The sequence below is a fragment of the Arctopsyche grandis genome, chromosome 10, assembly GCF_051622035.1.
Source record: "Arctopsyche grandis isolate Sample6627 chromosome 10, ASM5162203v2, whole genome shotgun sequence".
Classification (NCBI taxonomy): domain Eukaryota; kingdom Metazoa; phylum Arthropoda; class Insecta; order Trichoptera; family Hydropsychidae; genus Arctopsyche; species Arctopsyche grandis.
Window position 1 is genome coordinate 29,260,989 of NC_135364.1, and position 14,147 is coordinate 29,275,135.

Genomic DNA, 14,147 nt, shown 5'->3' on the forward strand with positions numbered 1-14,147 from the left:
TAATGCCTGGAGCGCATCCTCGGTTTACGGAAAATCTATGAACGAGTTGTCAGATAAGCTGATGCTATAAGAATACATGTCATTTCGGAGACATCAACCGGGTTCAACGTTAGCTTGAGCAAGTGTATGTTCATCGACCTTGAACTATCCTGGAGCTGAAGGATAAAACTAGAGCTGAAATTTAACGAATTTCAGAGGAAATTGATAGACATGTTGAGAGCTCACTGAATAACATCTTCGACTAGTATGACTTTGTGGCACAATGCTATCTCATATAGTTTGCTTTTTATTTAAATAATAATGAATTATTATTCGTGTGCATTTTCAAGATAGTAATTATCTGTCTGTTATGACTGACATTAAACGATACATATGTAGTTTCGATTACAAATGTGCTGTCGTAAACTGCCCACCGCCTGATTTAAGATCTCAAATATTCAATCCGAGTGTGTCCTTATTCACGTAGTCTCTCGCCTGATTTGCCCCAAGTGTTCAACGTCTCCGGCACGGATCCACAGTGTGGTCGTTAGTGTGTTCAATCCTGCGTAGACATTCCGAAGCGCAACCGATGCTCTCATTTTCGACGAGTGTCCACCCTTCAGCTCAGACTGACGGATTAATTGTCTTTTAGCTAGTTGCGAATTTATATATACTATATAAATATAAATAGATGAAACATATCACGAAATATAATGTCACCGGTGTGTGTGTAATTATCGGTGAAGTATGATCTTATGATTTATTTAACTAGACTGGACTTCTTGCAATATTACTTTTATTGGGTTTTTTTTTTTTTTTATCTTATTTATTAAATGAATTTAATTACGATGGTATGTATTTATAATCTTGTACAAATTATTATATAGTAGATAGAGGTGTTTGGGTTTTTCTTTTAATGTAGGTATTATTCTAATTCAATTAATACATTAACTTCTATTTATATTAGGTAAGATATGAATGTGACGTCATAGTGAAATTTCGTTTGCTTGATAATAAAAATTGTTTTTTAATTCAACGTATACCTAAAATGTTAATACGGTCAAACTATTTTTAGAAGATGTATTTGCAAATTCTAAAAATTGTGTTTATAAACTAAAGCAAAGGCTTGTCGTTTCTGAATAATTCGTAATTTATGAATAATTCATACTTCGACAAGATATGCTACCATATCCCCTTGGAAAAAGGTCACACAAAGAGCAAAATAAGGTTTTGTTGTTTTTAACAATGTGTATAAGGAATTAATCTCACGACACGAGTTGTGTTCTTCGTAGAAAAAAATTCAACATGTACATAATTGATTTCGTTCACATTTGAATCGGTGAAGGTCAGTCAAATTCTCTTAACCCTTTGAGTGCTGACGTCTTTTCTGTTGAAAGCTCGCCACGCTGAAAATTTCCAGCTAGAATTATTTAGAAAGCAGGTATAAAAATTGTAGCTAATCCAAACAAACCCTAGATAACTACCGCCGAGGATTTCGAGTTTTCTAAAGGTGTGTTTAGACTAATATATCTTGCAACAATATAAAATAAACGAAAAAAGTCTATTAATTTATGTATTTTTCCAGAACTAGTTCCGTCTTCTTCATTGTTAAAATGTAATGCTCACAATCTAAAATATTCAGCAGTTAGGGATTTCTACTATGGTTATAAATTCAGATATTACAGTGTAAACCAGTCTTTATAAACATTGACACGGATTACACGACCCATGTTCAATGCATTTTTTTTTTGGTTGTGGCTATTTGTAGGTACTATATCTGCGACAGGCGCAAAGCCTTCTGCGCATGCGCGTGAACTTATAATCCGATTATAATTTCTTACATTGAATGTATGCTAGACTTGTTTAATCAATCGTTCATTATTCACATGAGGCAAATAAATTTCGCACGTTATTATCATAGATTCATATCATTTAGCTTGTACTTGTATTATATATTATACGTTGTATATGATAATAATTTTCTAACAATTAATAATATCAACTAATTTGGATCATATTTTTTACTCTACGTCACTTTACGAGTTCGAACTAAATTTTAAGAGGTTTAAAACAAAATTTTAACAGTAAACACGCTGACGGTGACAGTTCATGCGCATGCGCAGATGGCTTTGCGCCTGTAGCAGATATAGTACCTGCAAATAGCCACAACCTTTTTTTTTTCAATGCTACCTGGAAAGGCTTATCAGGTAGTATTCTTTTTTACTTTGTACATGCCAAAATACAACGCCTATATATCAATGGACTTGTTGGCAAAACGCCGATCGGCGTTGGTCAGCATTCAAAGGGTTGAATGAAGCGTATTAACAATAATTAGATACGAGTGTACTGATTTTAAAAACACATACAGAAGACTATTGATATTATAAGGAAATGTCGGGCACTCATAATAGCCGAGTTCGACTGTATAAAAATTCGCTATCGAAAGTGCTCTCTTGTACTAACAATATCACCGAAGGCCTATTTTTTTAGATCGTTGTCGTATATTATATGTATACATGGAAGGAAACAGGAATTAGGATTGCGTTCAATGGTATCGATCGACTGTTGTGCCTCGTTCTTTTTCCAAACAGTATTTCAAAGTGTCTTGTAAAATTTGTAAGGTTTCAAAATATAAAATCAAAAAAAAAAAAAAAAAAAAAAACATACTGCTAATCGATACTGAAATTAAAACAACAAAAAAAGTTGTTATTTTGTTGAGCAATTGCTCGGTTGTGTCTAACGTTATTCGTATTCATATATATATAAATATTTATTTTTATGTACAAACATGGATTCACTATTGTATATAGTATTTAGTAACAAATTTTTGGATAAAAGGTGGCGGCGTTCGTTCAGACATTCGTCTCCGACGCTGAAGTTTGCACATCAAAACCGGCGAAGCTTTCGAGGATCTGTCGGCTGTCGTTGTTTGAACGGACGTCGCAATTCATGAGGTGTCACCTTTGAACAACATCACAGATGCAATTTCTGTATTATTTTGTACATTTTTAATAAGTTTTTTTAAATGGATAACCGATGCGAATATCGGCTCCCGCAAATAAAATAGTTTTTGAAACATAAGACTGCTTTCAATCGCAAAACATGTATTTATTTCACAGGTTCAGATTAAGTTCAGACTGAGTGCCGAATAAATATAACTTTTTATTGTTGAATTATACGATTTTATACATTTTTTAATGATTATTTTTTCAATTTTGATCTCATTTTTGCTTTTGACACTCTGCCGGCTGCCGCTCCCTTCTGTGCGCCCTTCATTATACCCTTGAATTGTCCTGCGTTTTTCATACGTTTCCTGAAATACACCAGAAAAATTATATCATCAATCAAACTAAACTTGATTCGTTACCCTACATTGAAAAGGTTCTAACTAACAGTTGGAAACCTTTCAAAATAAAGTAACGACTTGTTTTTAGTCTTCAATTTCTACCCATGTAAGTATGTAGGTTAAATCTTTAGTAAAGATGTTAACCCTTTGAGTGCTGGCGTCTTTTCTGTTGAAAATTTCCAACTAGAATTATTTAGAAATCCAATAGAAAGCAAGTATAAAAATTGTAGCCAATCCAAACAAACCCTAGATAACTACTTCTGAGGATTTCGAGTTTTGTAAAGGGGTGTTTAGACTCTCTAATATATCTTGCAACAATATAAAATAAACAAAACAAGTCTATTAATGAATGTATTTTTCTAAAACTAGTAATACTCGCAATCTAAATGCCAATGATTTTCATCGAGAAATACTGCTATGGTTATAAATTCAGAAATTCCGGTGTAAACCAGTCTTTATAAACATTGACACGGATTGCACAACCCATGTTAAATGCATTTTTTTTTCAAAAGCTACCTGGAAAGGCTTAGCGGGTAGTATTTTTGTTTACTTTGTACATGCTCAAAATACAACGCCTATCGGCGTTTTTAAGCCCCATGGACTTGTTGACAAAACGCCAATCATCGTTGATCAGCATTCAAAGGGTTAAATAAAGCGTATTAACAATAATTAGATACGAGTGTGTACTGATTTTAAAAAACACATACAGAAGACTTGATATTATAAGAAAATGTCTTGTACTAAAAATATCACCGAAGGCCTATATTGATCAGCATTCAAAGGGTTAAATATTATAAAAGATCAAAACCAATTCATATCAGTGCTAAAGAGGATGTCTAAAAAGCCATCACACATGATGTTATATACATAGTATCTCGATTTGATGATGTTTTTTACCGTTTATTGAGCGAGTTTCTAGCCAGTGGAAGGTATGCGTAAGGATCAGGTTTTCCTTTCTTCTTCATATCGCCCTTAGCCTTCTTGGTTTTATACTCGGAGCCAGGTGTTGATGCAACCGATTTGGCCATGTTTCTAAAATGATTAAAACACGTTCGGTTAAATTATACTACGTATAATGTATCTAAGTTATAATAAATAAATAAAAACCGTACCTATGAATTCCTTTGCCTCCAGGTTTGTATTTAGACTGGGGCTGTGACCATTTAGACGAAGCCACGCTTTGATTAGATTTACCGCTCTTGTTGCTTCGGATGTCGTCAAACTTTCGTTTCTTTCCGGCCGAGAGAAGCATCGTCTCCGCGGCAGAATGATCATCACTGTCATCGTCTATTTTTAAATTTAAAAATTATATTTTTTGTATAGATTTTTGGATGAATGCGAATTCAAACTGAATATTTACCGGAATCGTCAGACAATTTTGGCTTTCTTTTATTTCCATTTTCATTATCGGAATCGGAATCGTCAAAGTTTAATAGGAGCTTTCCGTCGGGGGTCGTCTTTATTTCCTTCTTCTTCTTTTTGGTGGTGTTCATATCGACTTCGCCTTCCAAGCCGCCTTCGCTAGGTCTCGAAGCTGTGTAAGATTTTCAGGTAAATACATATGTATTACATATGACATTTTATTTTATTTTTAATTTATACCAGGAAAGCCTAACTCGAGGTTTTGCGAGAAAATGGATATGGTTGCCAATTTGTTGGAACCGTTTCAATGCAAAGCAGATAAATTGGCAAACTCTGATAGAAAACGATCAACCCTGGAGTCACAAATTCAACAGAAACCAGTGGGATTTGAACTCTGTTCGAAGCATTATATGCTAACCACTGTCTATTCTGCTGGTATATTAGTAAATATTGAACGTAAACGAATTACCTGTGATATTTTTAGCAGACGACGGATCCATCAAATCTACAATATCGTCGGCGCCTTCTCTGATCCAAGTTTGATTTTGCTTTTTATTGCCCTTTGATTTGTATTTTTTGCCGCTGTCGTCGTCGCCATCATCGAGGTCTAATTCGGAATCAGAATCTTTCAAAATTTCCTCCAAGGTCTTCGACGATCCTTTCACTTGAATCTCATCGTCAGAATCATCGTCCAAGCTCTGATTTTTCCTCAATTCCTTCTGCCGTTTCTTACGTGACTCTGTTTTTCTTATATGTCTCAGTTTTCTTTGCATTCCGACATCAGATTCGGGTATCAACTGGCCTAATGTATTAGAGCCATATTTTCTATTTAATCTATTGAGCAAATTACCCAACTCTGTCCTTGTATGTCTCTTACAATCGTCGCACATTTCAGCTATGGAATTAAAAATTATAGGCAAACTACCGACGACGATAGGAGACGGTAAAGATTTCGTATAAACCTAAAATAAAACACATAAAAATTATAAACTATTCTATAAGTACAGACGTATTAAAACGTGTCGGAATGTCTTGAGTATGTAATTTACCTTTAAAAAGGCGACACAAGCTCCGACAACTTGCCGGTCTGTAGTCTTTATCAATTGGCATATATTTTCCATGATCCTTTGCAAGTTTGGTAAGCCTAAAGCCGCTGAGAAGTTGTAAGTGGCCGATGCGAGACACCAAATACTGGCTGTGATGAGGTTCGGCGTGCCTTGAAGGCCGGCTTCAAGCATTGCCGTGAAATGGTCCAGACCGTTCTTTTTGTCCTGGAGCGTTTCACCGATGACGGTTATCAGATCGAAGGCGCACTGTTTGCACTTGGAGTTGATGTCTTTCGTGCAAATGACGGCCTCCGGCAACGCACTCTTGATCAGTTTACTATCGTGATCCAAATGCGGCTGACTTTTGATGAGATATTCGATGCACCTGAAACCGATTTATGGATTAATTAATGCGTTGATTGTATTGTATCGGAGAATTTTAAATGTAGTTTATGCTTACCGGAGTCGGGTGGCTTTGCTAGTTTCGGCCGACTTGTTTAAAGATTGCACCAGCATCTTTTGGATCGTCTTTCTGTTTGTGTTTAAAAATATTTTACAATGTTCGTTTTCGCTTTTGAATATCTCTTCGAGTATTCTGTAAGCTTTTTTATGTTCCATGTCGACCATTCTAGCTTTATCTTTCAGTTTTGCCTTATCTGCTTTCTCTTCGTCGTTCATGTCGGCATTCTTCGTCTTGCCTTTTTTAGCCGCCTTCTTGGCCTCTTCAGCAGTGGTTTCGCACAGTGGAAATATCCATTTTTCGAAAAGATGCCTTATTTTCTCTTCTTTCTGGTATAGAACTAAAATTCTAACAACATCCAGTATTGATTCTTTCGTGAAATAATCTGGTTCGTTATTTTCCAATTTAGTCATTGCATTGTTGAACAGTTCTTCTCGTAGACTATTTGGTGTTATTGTAAGGTACACCTACAAATAAAAGGGAACAATTTAAACGTCTATTTTATAAAATAAATGTGCATTTAAAAAAAATTTCTGTGCATTACAAAAAATTTATGTGCATTTCTAAATGACGGATACAGATTGCATTAGAAAGTTTGCTTTGATCATTGAAAAAAATATTGCTACTTAATAAGTGGATGAAATGTGCATTAAAATGACAGATGAACTGTATCGGCAACGTTGCGAATACCAAAATAGGAACCAACGTTTGGTTAGGTTTTATTTCAAACATTTTTTTTCAGATACAAAGTATTTTTCTCAATGTACATCGTACCCCAAATAAAATAAATTATTCATTTTAAGTAAATTCATCAATATAATATATGTATCGAAATTAAAACCAAGAATTCACAACATATGAAAATCAAACGTTTAACCCTCCCTCACCGAAGTGGGGTATGCAAGTGCCCCCACATTTACGTTTTTTGTAATAACTATGTGGTTTTCAAAGCTATACACCCTATATTTCTTGTATTCCTATAATGAACTACAATAAATTTATTTTAATAGATTTTGTATGATTTAGAAAAGGGGTACGTCGTAAAAAAATACATTTATACATTTCTACATTCCTAAGTATGATTTAAAGGCAGTAGCGATAAGTCATGTTTTTGACTGTTCGTTTGCATATTTTTGTTGATCGATGTTTTTGTTGATCGATGAATCAATGAGAGAGAAAGAGAAAGCTATATTTTCGTAAGCTATTGTTTTCGTCGCTTTTGGCGCGTGGCTATTGAGTCACGCAGTCGCCTTTTGGCCTTCCCCATGTGCGTCTACATGTCGATGCCTTTTGAATACAAAAATAGTCAACATGCTATATGACAAACTTTTTTATGTTGATGTATAAAATAATTAATAGGATATATATTGAACCCATTTGTATTGAGAAAAGCTGTATTTTGATTAAAAAATACTGGGGTCTTATTTGACCCCCGGTTCGGGACACTCGTCCGATCTCGACACACCGTCCTTCAAAGGTTAAAAGGGTTAACGACTGTATCTCTCATAACCAAATAGTACCTGAATGGTCTCCAATGCTGCTAACCGCTGTCCCTCGGCAAAGGTTCCCTTGACTTGCGTCATATAGACATTGAGCAACAACGGCAAGAAGTTCTTAGCAAACCGTCCAATCTCTGCAATATCTTCCTCACTCTCGTGCCTACTGTTAATAAGTTTTCTCAAGCCCTGCATGACCGACGGACGAAAATCGCCATTTTCCTTCATAACCGTGCCCAAAGTGCGTGCTATATTCTTGAAATTTTCCTTAACATCGCCAGGATTGTTACAAAAGTTAGGCAGCAGCGACCAGAGCTGACCGCACAACAGCTCGTAGGTGTGAGCGTTCGCTTGGTCACCGGAGCTGGTGGCCGCTTTCGATTTGTTCCGACAAAGCGAGGCCATCGACAGGATTTCATCGCTAAAATATTTGATGGTAGAATTCTGAATCTTCTCCTTGAAGATAGGCAGCAGCCAGCTGCGATCTAGATTGATGGAATCCGGAGCATTCTTCAGCGGAATGCACTGCAGTACAAACTTCGGTCCGAGGAATTTGACAGCACATCCGGTGGCGTATTCCATTTCGCTGTGCAGCGAAAAGTTGTGGCTTTCTTTCCTTTCGTTCAAGTGGATCAACATCGGAGACAGCAACGACTCAACGTACACACTTCCGACTTCGAAACAAACAGCTATCGTCAATATGACCTGTCTCGTCGATTGATTGAAAGGATTATCGAGACCTGTTTTGATAAATTTGAAGATCGCTTCCAAGCTGCTCCAATATTTCTTAGACAAGTCTTCAGCCGTACATGCAGGCTTAACACAATCGATGAGAATTGCCTGTCGAAAACATAAAATTATATAATTGAACAAAATTACATTGAATTCAACACCAATAAGATACAAACCTTCAAAGCATTAGAAGTGGCCGATGTTATTTCCGACTTATCGGAGAGCCACAGCTCCGACACGCAAATTTGAACAAAGCCCGGCAACGAACTCATACATGTGTTCAAATCCAATCTGAAAGTTCAGTTATAATCATTATTGCAATATTGATTTATTGAATTGATTCATATACACATGCATGATAAGTACCTCGATAAGCAAACATATGCGTTGTGAACAACGGTAACCCATGCCAAAGTTTGGCGAGCATCGCTAGCACTCGGCCTGCAAGCGGTCAAGGCTCTGACGAGTTGTATAGTGATTTTGGGAGTCAGCTGTGACGCATCGCCCGAGTTTTGAAACAACGAGTGCAACACTTTGAGACACCACGTCTTTACGATGATGTCGTTTTGAGTCATCAGCGATAAGATTGACTCGCACGAGCTCTATAATAAAAACAACGATACAATCATTATCTAATATAATATAACACCGAAAATTTAAAGACAAATGGAAGAGAGTAGATTAAAATTCCACTCATACATCACATTCAAATTAAGAAAGTAATGATGAGCGCAGGTTACCAGATAAATATGTTAAAATCATATCCGATAATTTACGCTCACCGAGGTGGAAAATATCGCATTCAGGGACGGCAGCAATGATTTCTTTGAGAAGTCGAATAGCTCTCCATATAGGAGCCATTCGAAAAAGAACTGTGCGAGCAGGAGGTACAACCATCAAATGATGATATCTACCACGCACATAATTAGTAGGTACATAAAGTTCCAACTGCTCCAGCAACAACGGGCATGACGTATTACCACGCAGTAGCTGGAGAACGAAACGAATTAACGAGAAGTTTCTCCGAAGTTCAAGGGAATTATACCCAAGCATGCCCAAAAGGAAAGGAGTGGGATAGAGATATGGCTAGTACCCATACTTTTTCTTATATAGAAAACGAAGAAATGCTTTTAGCACTTTTTCGATAATAAGAGAGTAGTTTGCTTCATGCGGATAACACACAATCGCATTATACTCTAGCTTACTTCTAACAAGCGAGTTGAAAAGCAAGCGAGAAGACAAGGGGTTGGAGAATAACCTAGCATATCTCAAGACAAATCCAAGTCGACAAAAGGAAACGGAAGCGACTGTCTTGATGTGGTTGTGAAAGATCAATTGAGGATCAAAAATGATACCCAAGTCGACCATAGATTCCACATGCTTCAACAACACGGATCCAATGGAATATCCGTGACAAATGAGCGAATTCGCACGTCCATAACTCATAATGGCACATTTACTAGTATTCAGTTCAAGCCCTAAACTGGAACTGAACTCTAAAACAGCGTTAATATCCGCTTGAAGGAGAGAGACAAGAAAATGTATTTGTTCCGAGGAAAAATCTACCGCACTTCATTTAATTTAGTCGATGTTTATTTACCTTAATATATTCCTTGCTGAAAAACGGTATTACTTCAGTTAACAACGTTAAAGTGTGCAACACCGTAGTTTGACTGGAAAGCAAGACATCTGCCTTCATTTGTGACATGCATACTACGGCCACTCTGTTTGCCGCTGGATGTAATTTTATAACCTATAAATACATGTAAATTCTTAATTTCCATTGTGTAATGCGACACATTTTAAATTGAACTGTAATAACCTTATTATTAGGATCGTCTGTTGGTATCATAAAACAACTGCCCCGCATGATAGAACAAACGGCATGCTGTGCAGCTTTACGGACCTGAAATTCAACCGGAATTAAATCAAAATGCAAACTTAAGATGTACATAAGTTTGAGTCTTTAGAATAATGATACAAACTTTTGGTTTGGAATGGATGACGAAAGCCAGAAGAGATTCAAAGACTCTCATTGTAGAAGAGTCGTTCCACGTAGCGTAATCTTGAGCCCGGAGAAATACGGATAGACATCCGATTATGCATCTCAATATTACGTTATGCTCCGACTCGGAATACTTAACAAGCAGGTCTACTAAAGTTTCCGTCGCTTCGGAGAATTGCTTACGCAAAACAGCCTGAGGCACGGATTTAAGTCCCATGGATAGTAATGATATCGTCGCTGCGACTCCGTCATCGCCATCAGTGGCTTTTAAAGTTTCCATCTAAATGAAAATAGATCAATAAAATATCCGTATAAAATTTCTAAATAAAAACACTGTAAACACTTACTAGAGCCGCATAATACTCGGTGCTAGTTTCAGATCCTCCTTTTTCCTTAATAACTTCTGTAACGGCAGCTAAAATTGCCAACATTTCTTGATGTAAAGCACACTTTGCATCAAATCCTTTCAAAAGTCTAAAAAAAATAAACATTAATTAATACATTATAAACTAATGTAAACAAATTAAAATCTTATGGATGATGCTCGTCAGTGGGTTCAATCTATGGCAAATTGTCTAAAACTAAAGTGGGACGATGAAGGTGTCTCACATTCCGTGTTTTTTCACCTCATACGAAACAATCCAATATAATAATGTAGGAATTGAAACAGAATATTACCGAGTGAAGCTTGCGTTGCTGCAAGCGCTCCAATCCGAGGCAAAAGTTTGGAACGTTTTGAATGAAGCCACACCGGATTCGCTTCCGTCTCCATCTTCGTCACCGTTCAATGAAATGTCTTGCAAGCTCTTGGCAATTGAGAGTTCACTTGCTGCTGATGGTTTCTTGACATCTCCCAGCCCGTGACCGAATACATGTATCGCGTTGTGTTTCTTGAGGGCGTCTGTCGTCAATGAGCTGTTGCCTATGCGATGTATAGATCCATTATTAATATGATAGAATCAGTCAGTCAACATGTCAATACGAAACATAACCTATTACCTAAGTTTTCGTGGAAGAACTTTCCCTTGGCCAAGTCGCGATGCTTCGTGATGGATGGATTGGAGCTGGACGATTGTCCTTTGTGCCATCGTCGCCCTTTCGATTGACCCTTTAGCTTGGACCTGAATTTTCCCATTTTGTTAAGTCGTCGACCGGGCTATGTTGTAGTTTGACAGCGCACGTGGGTAAAATGTCAAAGTGCTGCCAGTACTCAATAATTTACAAAACTTGCCAGTGTGTAATGAATGATAAACCTGTCACTTGACAACAAAAACTATTTCGCACGGGTTACCGTCACCGCACCGACAGTCAAAAAATCGAAAATGTTCGTTTACCATACATACATATGGAAAATGGTTAGTATATATATCAGTGGCGTGCGGTAAAAGCCTCTCCCACCCCTATCGTACATCCTGACTTAATTTGCGTGAGCAGGATACAAGAGGAACAGAATGTTCCTCCCGTATCCTGCGCGCACATTAAACAAGGCTGTATGACAAAAAGAGAGATAATTTCACCGCATGCCACTGTTAAGGTCTGTTCATACTTAGCAGCACTGCATGGCTTCAGCACTGCACGACTCCGTTTCAAATATGTCATTTTATTACATTTCTATTCATATCTACCTACACGTCGCGGTCACGTCACGTTTACAGCAATTTGGCCGAGTGCAAGGCAAAATCGGCTTACTTATACATTAGAGGCCATGACGATACGGCGCAATATTGCTTACGTCGTATTGTCGAGTACTTGCAATATGAATGCATACACGTGCATTCGTAGCTACGCGTCAGAATACAAGTCAGCAAAAATGTTTCGACGTTTATCGAACGAAAAATTATGTATAATCGCGCTGTTGTTGGAAGAAGAAGCTCAAGAAGGCAATAAAAAAGCACGGAGGCGTTTTGATGTGCATCCCATGTTAAAAATAGAAAAACCGAAGGAGAGTTTTGTACACTGTATAAGGAGCTTGTGGATGATGGACAAAATTTTTTTAAATATTTCCGTAAAAAATTTAATTTTTTTTTAAATATTTGCGCCAAAACCATGTCGAAAGATTGAACAGCTGTCAACTGTCACTATCGATAATTGGTCCAAAACAGCAAAGCGGCAGACTCATGGCACGTAATTCGCGTGTATATTTCCACGATGGCCAAAAAAACGGATACGATACGTTGACGGATGTTGCTGTAAGGTATGAACAGGAAATGTCGGGTACTGCTGTAAGCCTGCCGCGGCGTAAACGTGACGGTTGGTATGAATATACCCATACAAAATGTACCAAAGAATACTTTTCGTACGGCCGGATACCTGCTGAAGTCGGTACGTGCTGACTAGGTATGAACAGACCTTTGAATGGCAAGAAAGTGTCGAATATGGTGGTATAATGAGTTTACCACTGCAGTAACGAGATAACTATTTCTTCTTTTTTGCATGTAGGGAATCTATTTCACTTTTTCGATCTTTTGACTTTCGGTGCCGTGAGGTAGACCCATTTTGCACATGTCAATCTCGCACACGACAATCGTTGTCATCAAAATCTTGAATACGGAATATTTAACTGCCAAACTCTCATTAGTGTGAAAGTTCGCGTGCACTGTAGTTCGTCGTCATTATATTTTGATTTTAGCTCTGATTGAAAGCGTAATCTAATCTATAATTTGGAAAGAGACTTTGTATGTAAGTATCCTTGGTCGTCGTCGTCGTCGTCTTCGTCGTCGTCGTCGTCGTCCGTAGATCGGTGACGTCATCGAACACGTGATTCGATTTTTATTTTTTTCGATCCATGGGCGCCGATTTGTTTTTTTCGATTCAATGGATTCACCCCCGCGGGGGCGCAAAGCGAGTAGTGTCATGGGGCCCCGCCAGGGGCGCCACAAGGGGCGCAGCCCCGTGGGGCCCCGAAGGGGGCGCAGGGGGGCGCAGCCCCATGGGGCTCAAAAGGGGGCGCAGCTTAATGGGGCACAGCCTTATCGGCCGCAGCCTTATGGGGCGCAACCTTATGGGGCGCAGTCTTATGGGGCGCAGCCTTATGGGGCGCTGTCCTATGGGGCACCGCCTTATGGAGCCCCGAAGGGGGCGCAGCCTCATGGGGCCCCAAAGGGGGCGCAGCCTCATTGGGCCCTAAAGGGGGCGCAGCCTCATAGGGCGCAGCCTTATGAGGCGTAGCCTTATGGGGCGCTGCCTTATGGGGCGCCGCCTTATGGGGCGCCGCCTTAAGGGGGGCCGCCTTATGGGGCGCCGCCTTATGGAGCTTAGCCGCATGGGGCCCCGAAGGGGGCGCAGCTTCCTGGGGCGCAGCCCCATGGGGCCCCGAAGGGGGCGCAGCCTCGTGGGCCCCGAAGGGGGCGCAGGGGGGCGCAGCCTCATTGGGCCCCAAAGGGGGTGCAGCCTCATAGGGCGCAGCCTTATGGGGCGCCGCCTTATGGGGCGCCGCCTTATGGGGCGCCGCCTTATGGGGCGCCGCCTTATGGGGCGCCGCCTTATGGAGCTTAGCCGCATGGGGCCCCGAAGGGGCGCAAGGGGGCGCAGCCTCCTGGGGCGCAGCCTTATGAGGCGAAGCCCTAAACGGCAACTGATCATGGGGGCGAAGCCCTTGACGGCATTTAATCATGGGGGCGCGGAGGGGCGAAGCCCTAATAGGCATTAACTAAGGGGGGGCGAAGCCCTAGACGGCAATTTATCATGGGGGCGCGGAGGGACGAAGCCCTAAAAGGCAACT

General features: G+C 39.3%; 1 protein-coding gene across 1 annotated transcript; it reads right to left on the reverse strand.

Moving 5' to 3' along the window:
- Window positions 1–816: 816 nt before the first annotated feature.
- On the reverse strand, window positions 817–11,655 carry LOC143918098 (RRP12-like protein). Its single transcript, XM_077439810.1, has 16 exons — window positions 11,426–11,655; window positions 11,105–11,348; window positions 10,774–10,900; window positions 10,407–10,706; window positions 10,244–10,327; window positions 10,022–10,174; window positions 8,788–9,023; window positions 8,598–8,712; window positions 7,714–8,529; window positions 6,194–6,660; window positions 5,737–6,118; window positions 5,157–5,649; window positions 4,686–4,859; window positions 4,438–4,612; window positions 4,223–4,357; window positions 817–3,292 (listed from the first exon to the last, which is right to left on the reverse strand). The coding sequence occupies exons 1-16, from the start codon at window positions 11,559–11,561 to the stop codon at window positions 3,181–3,183; spliced, it is 4,149 nt and encodes a 1,382-aa protein (XP_077295936.1). The 5' UTR covers window positions 11,562–11,655; the 3' UTR covers window positions 817–3,180.
- Between the last annotated feature and the right edge of the window lie 2,492 nt (window positions 11,656–14,147).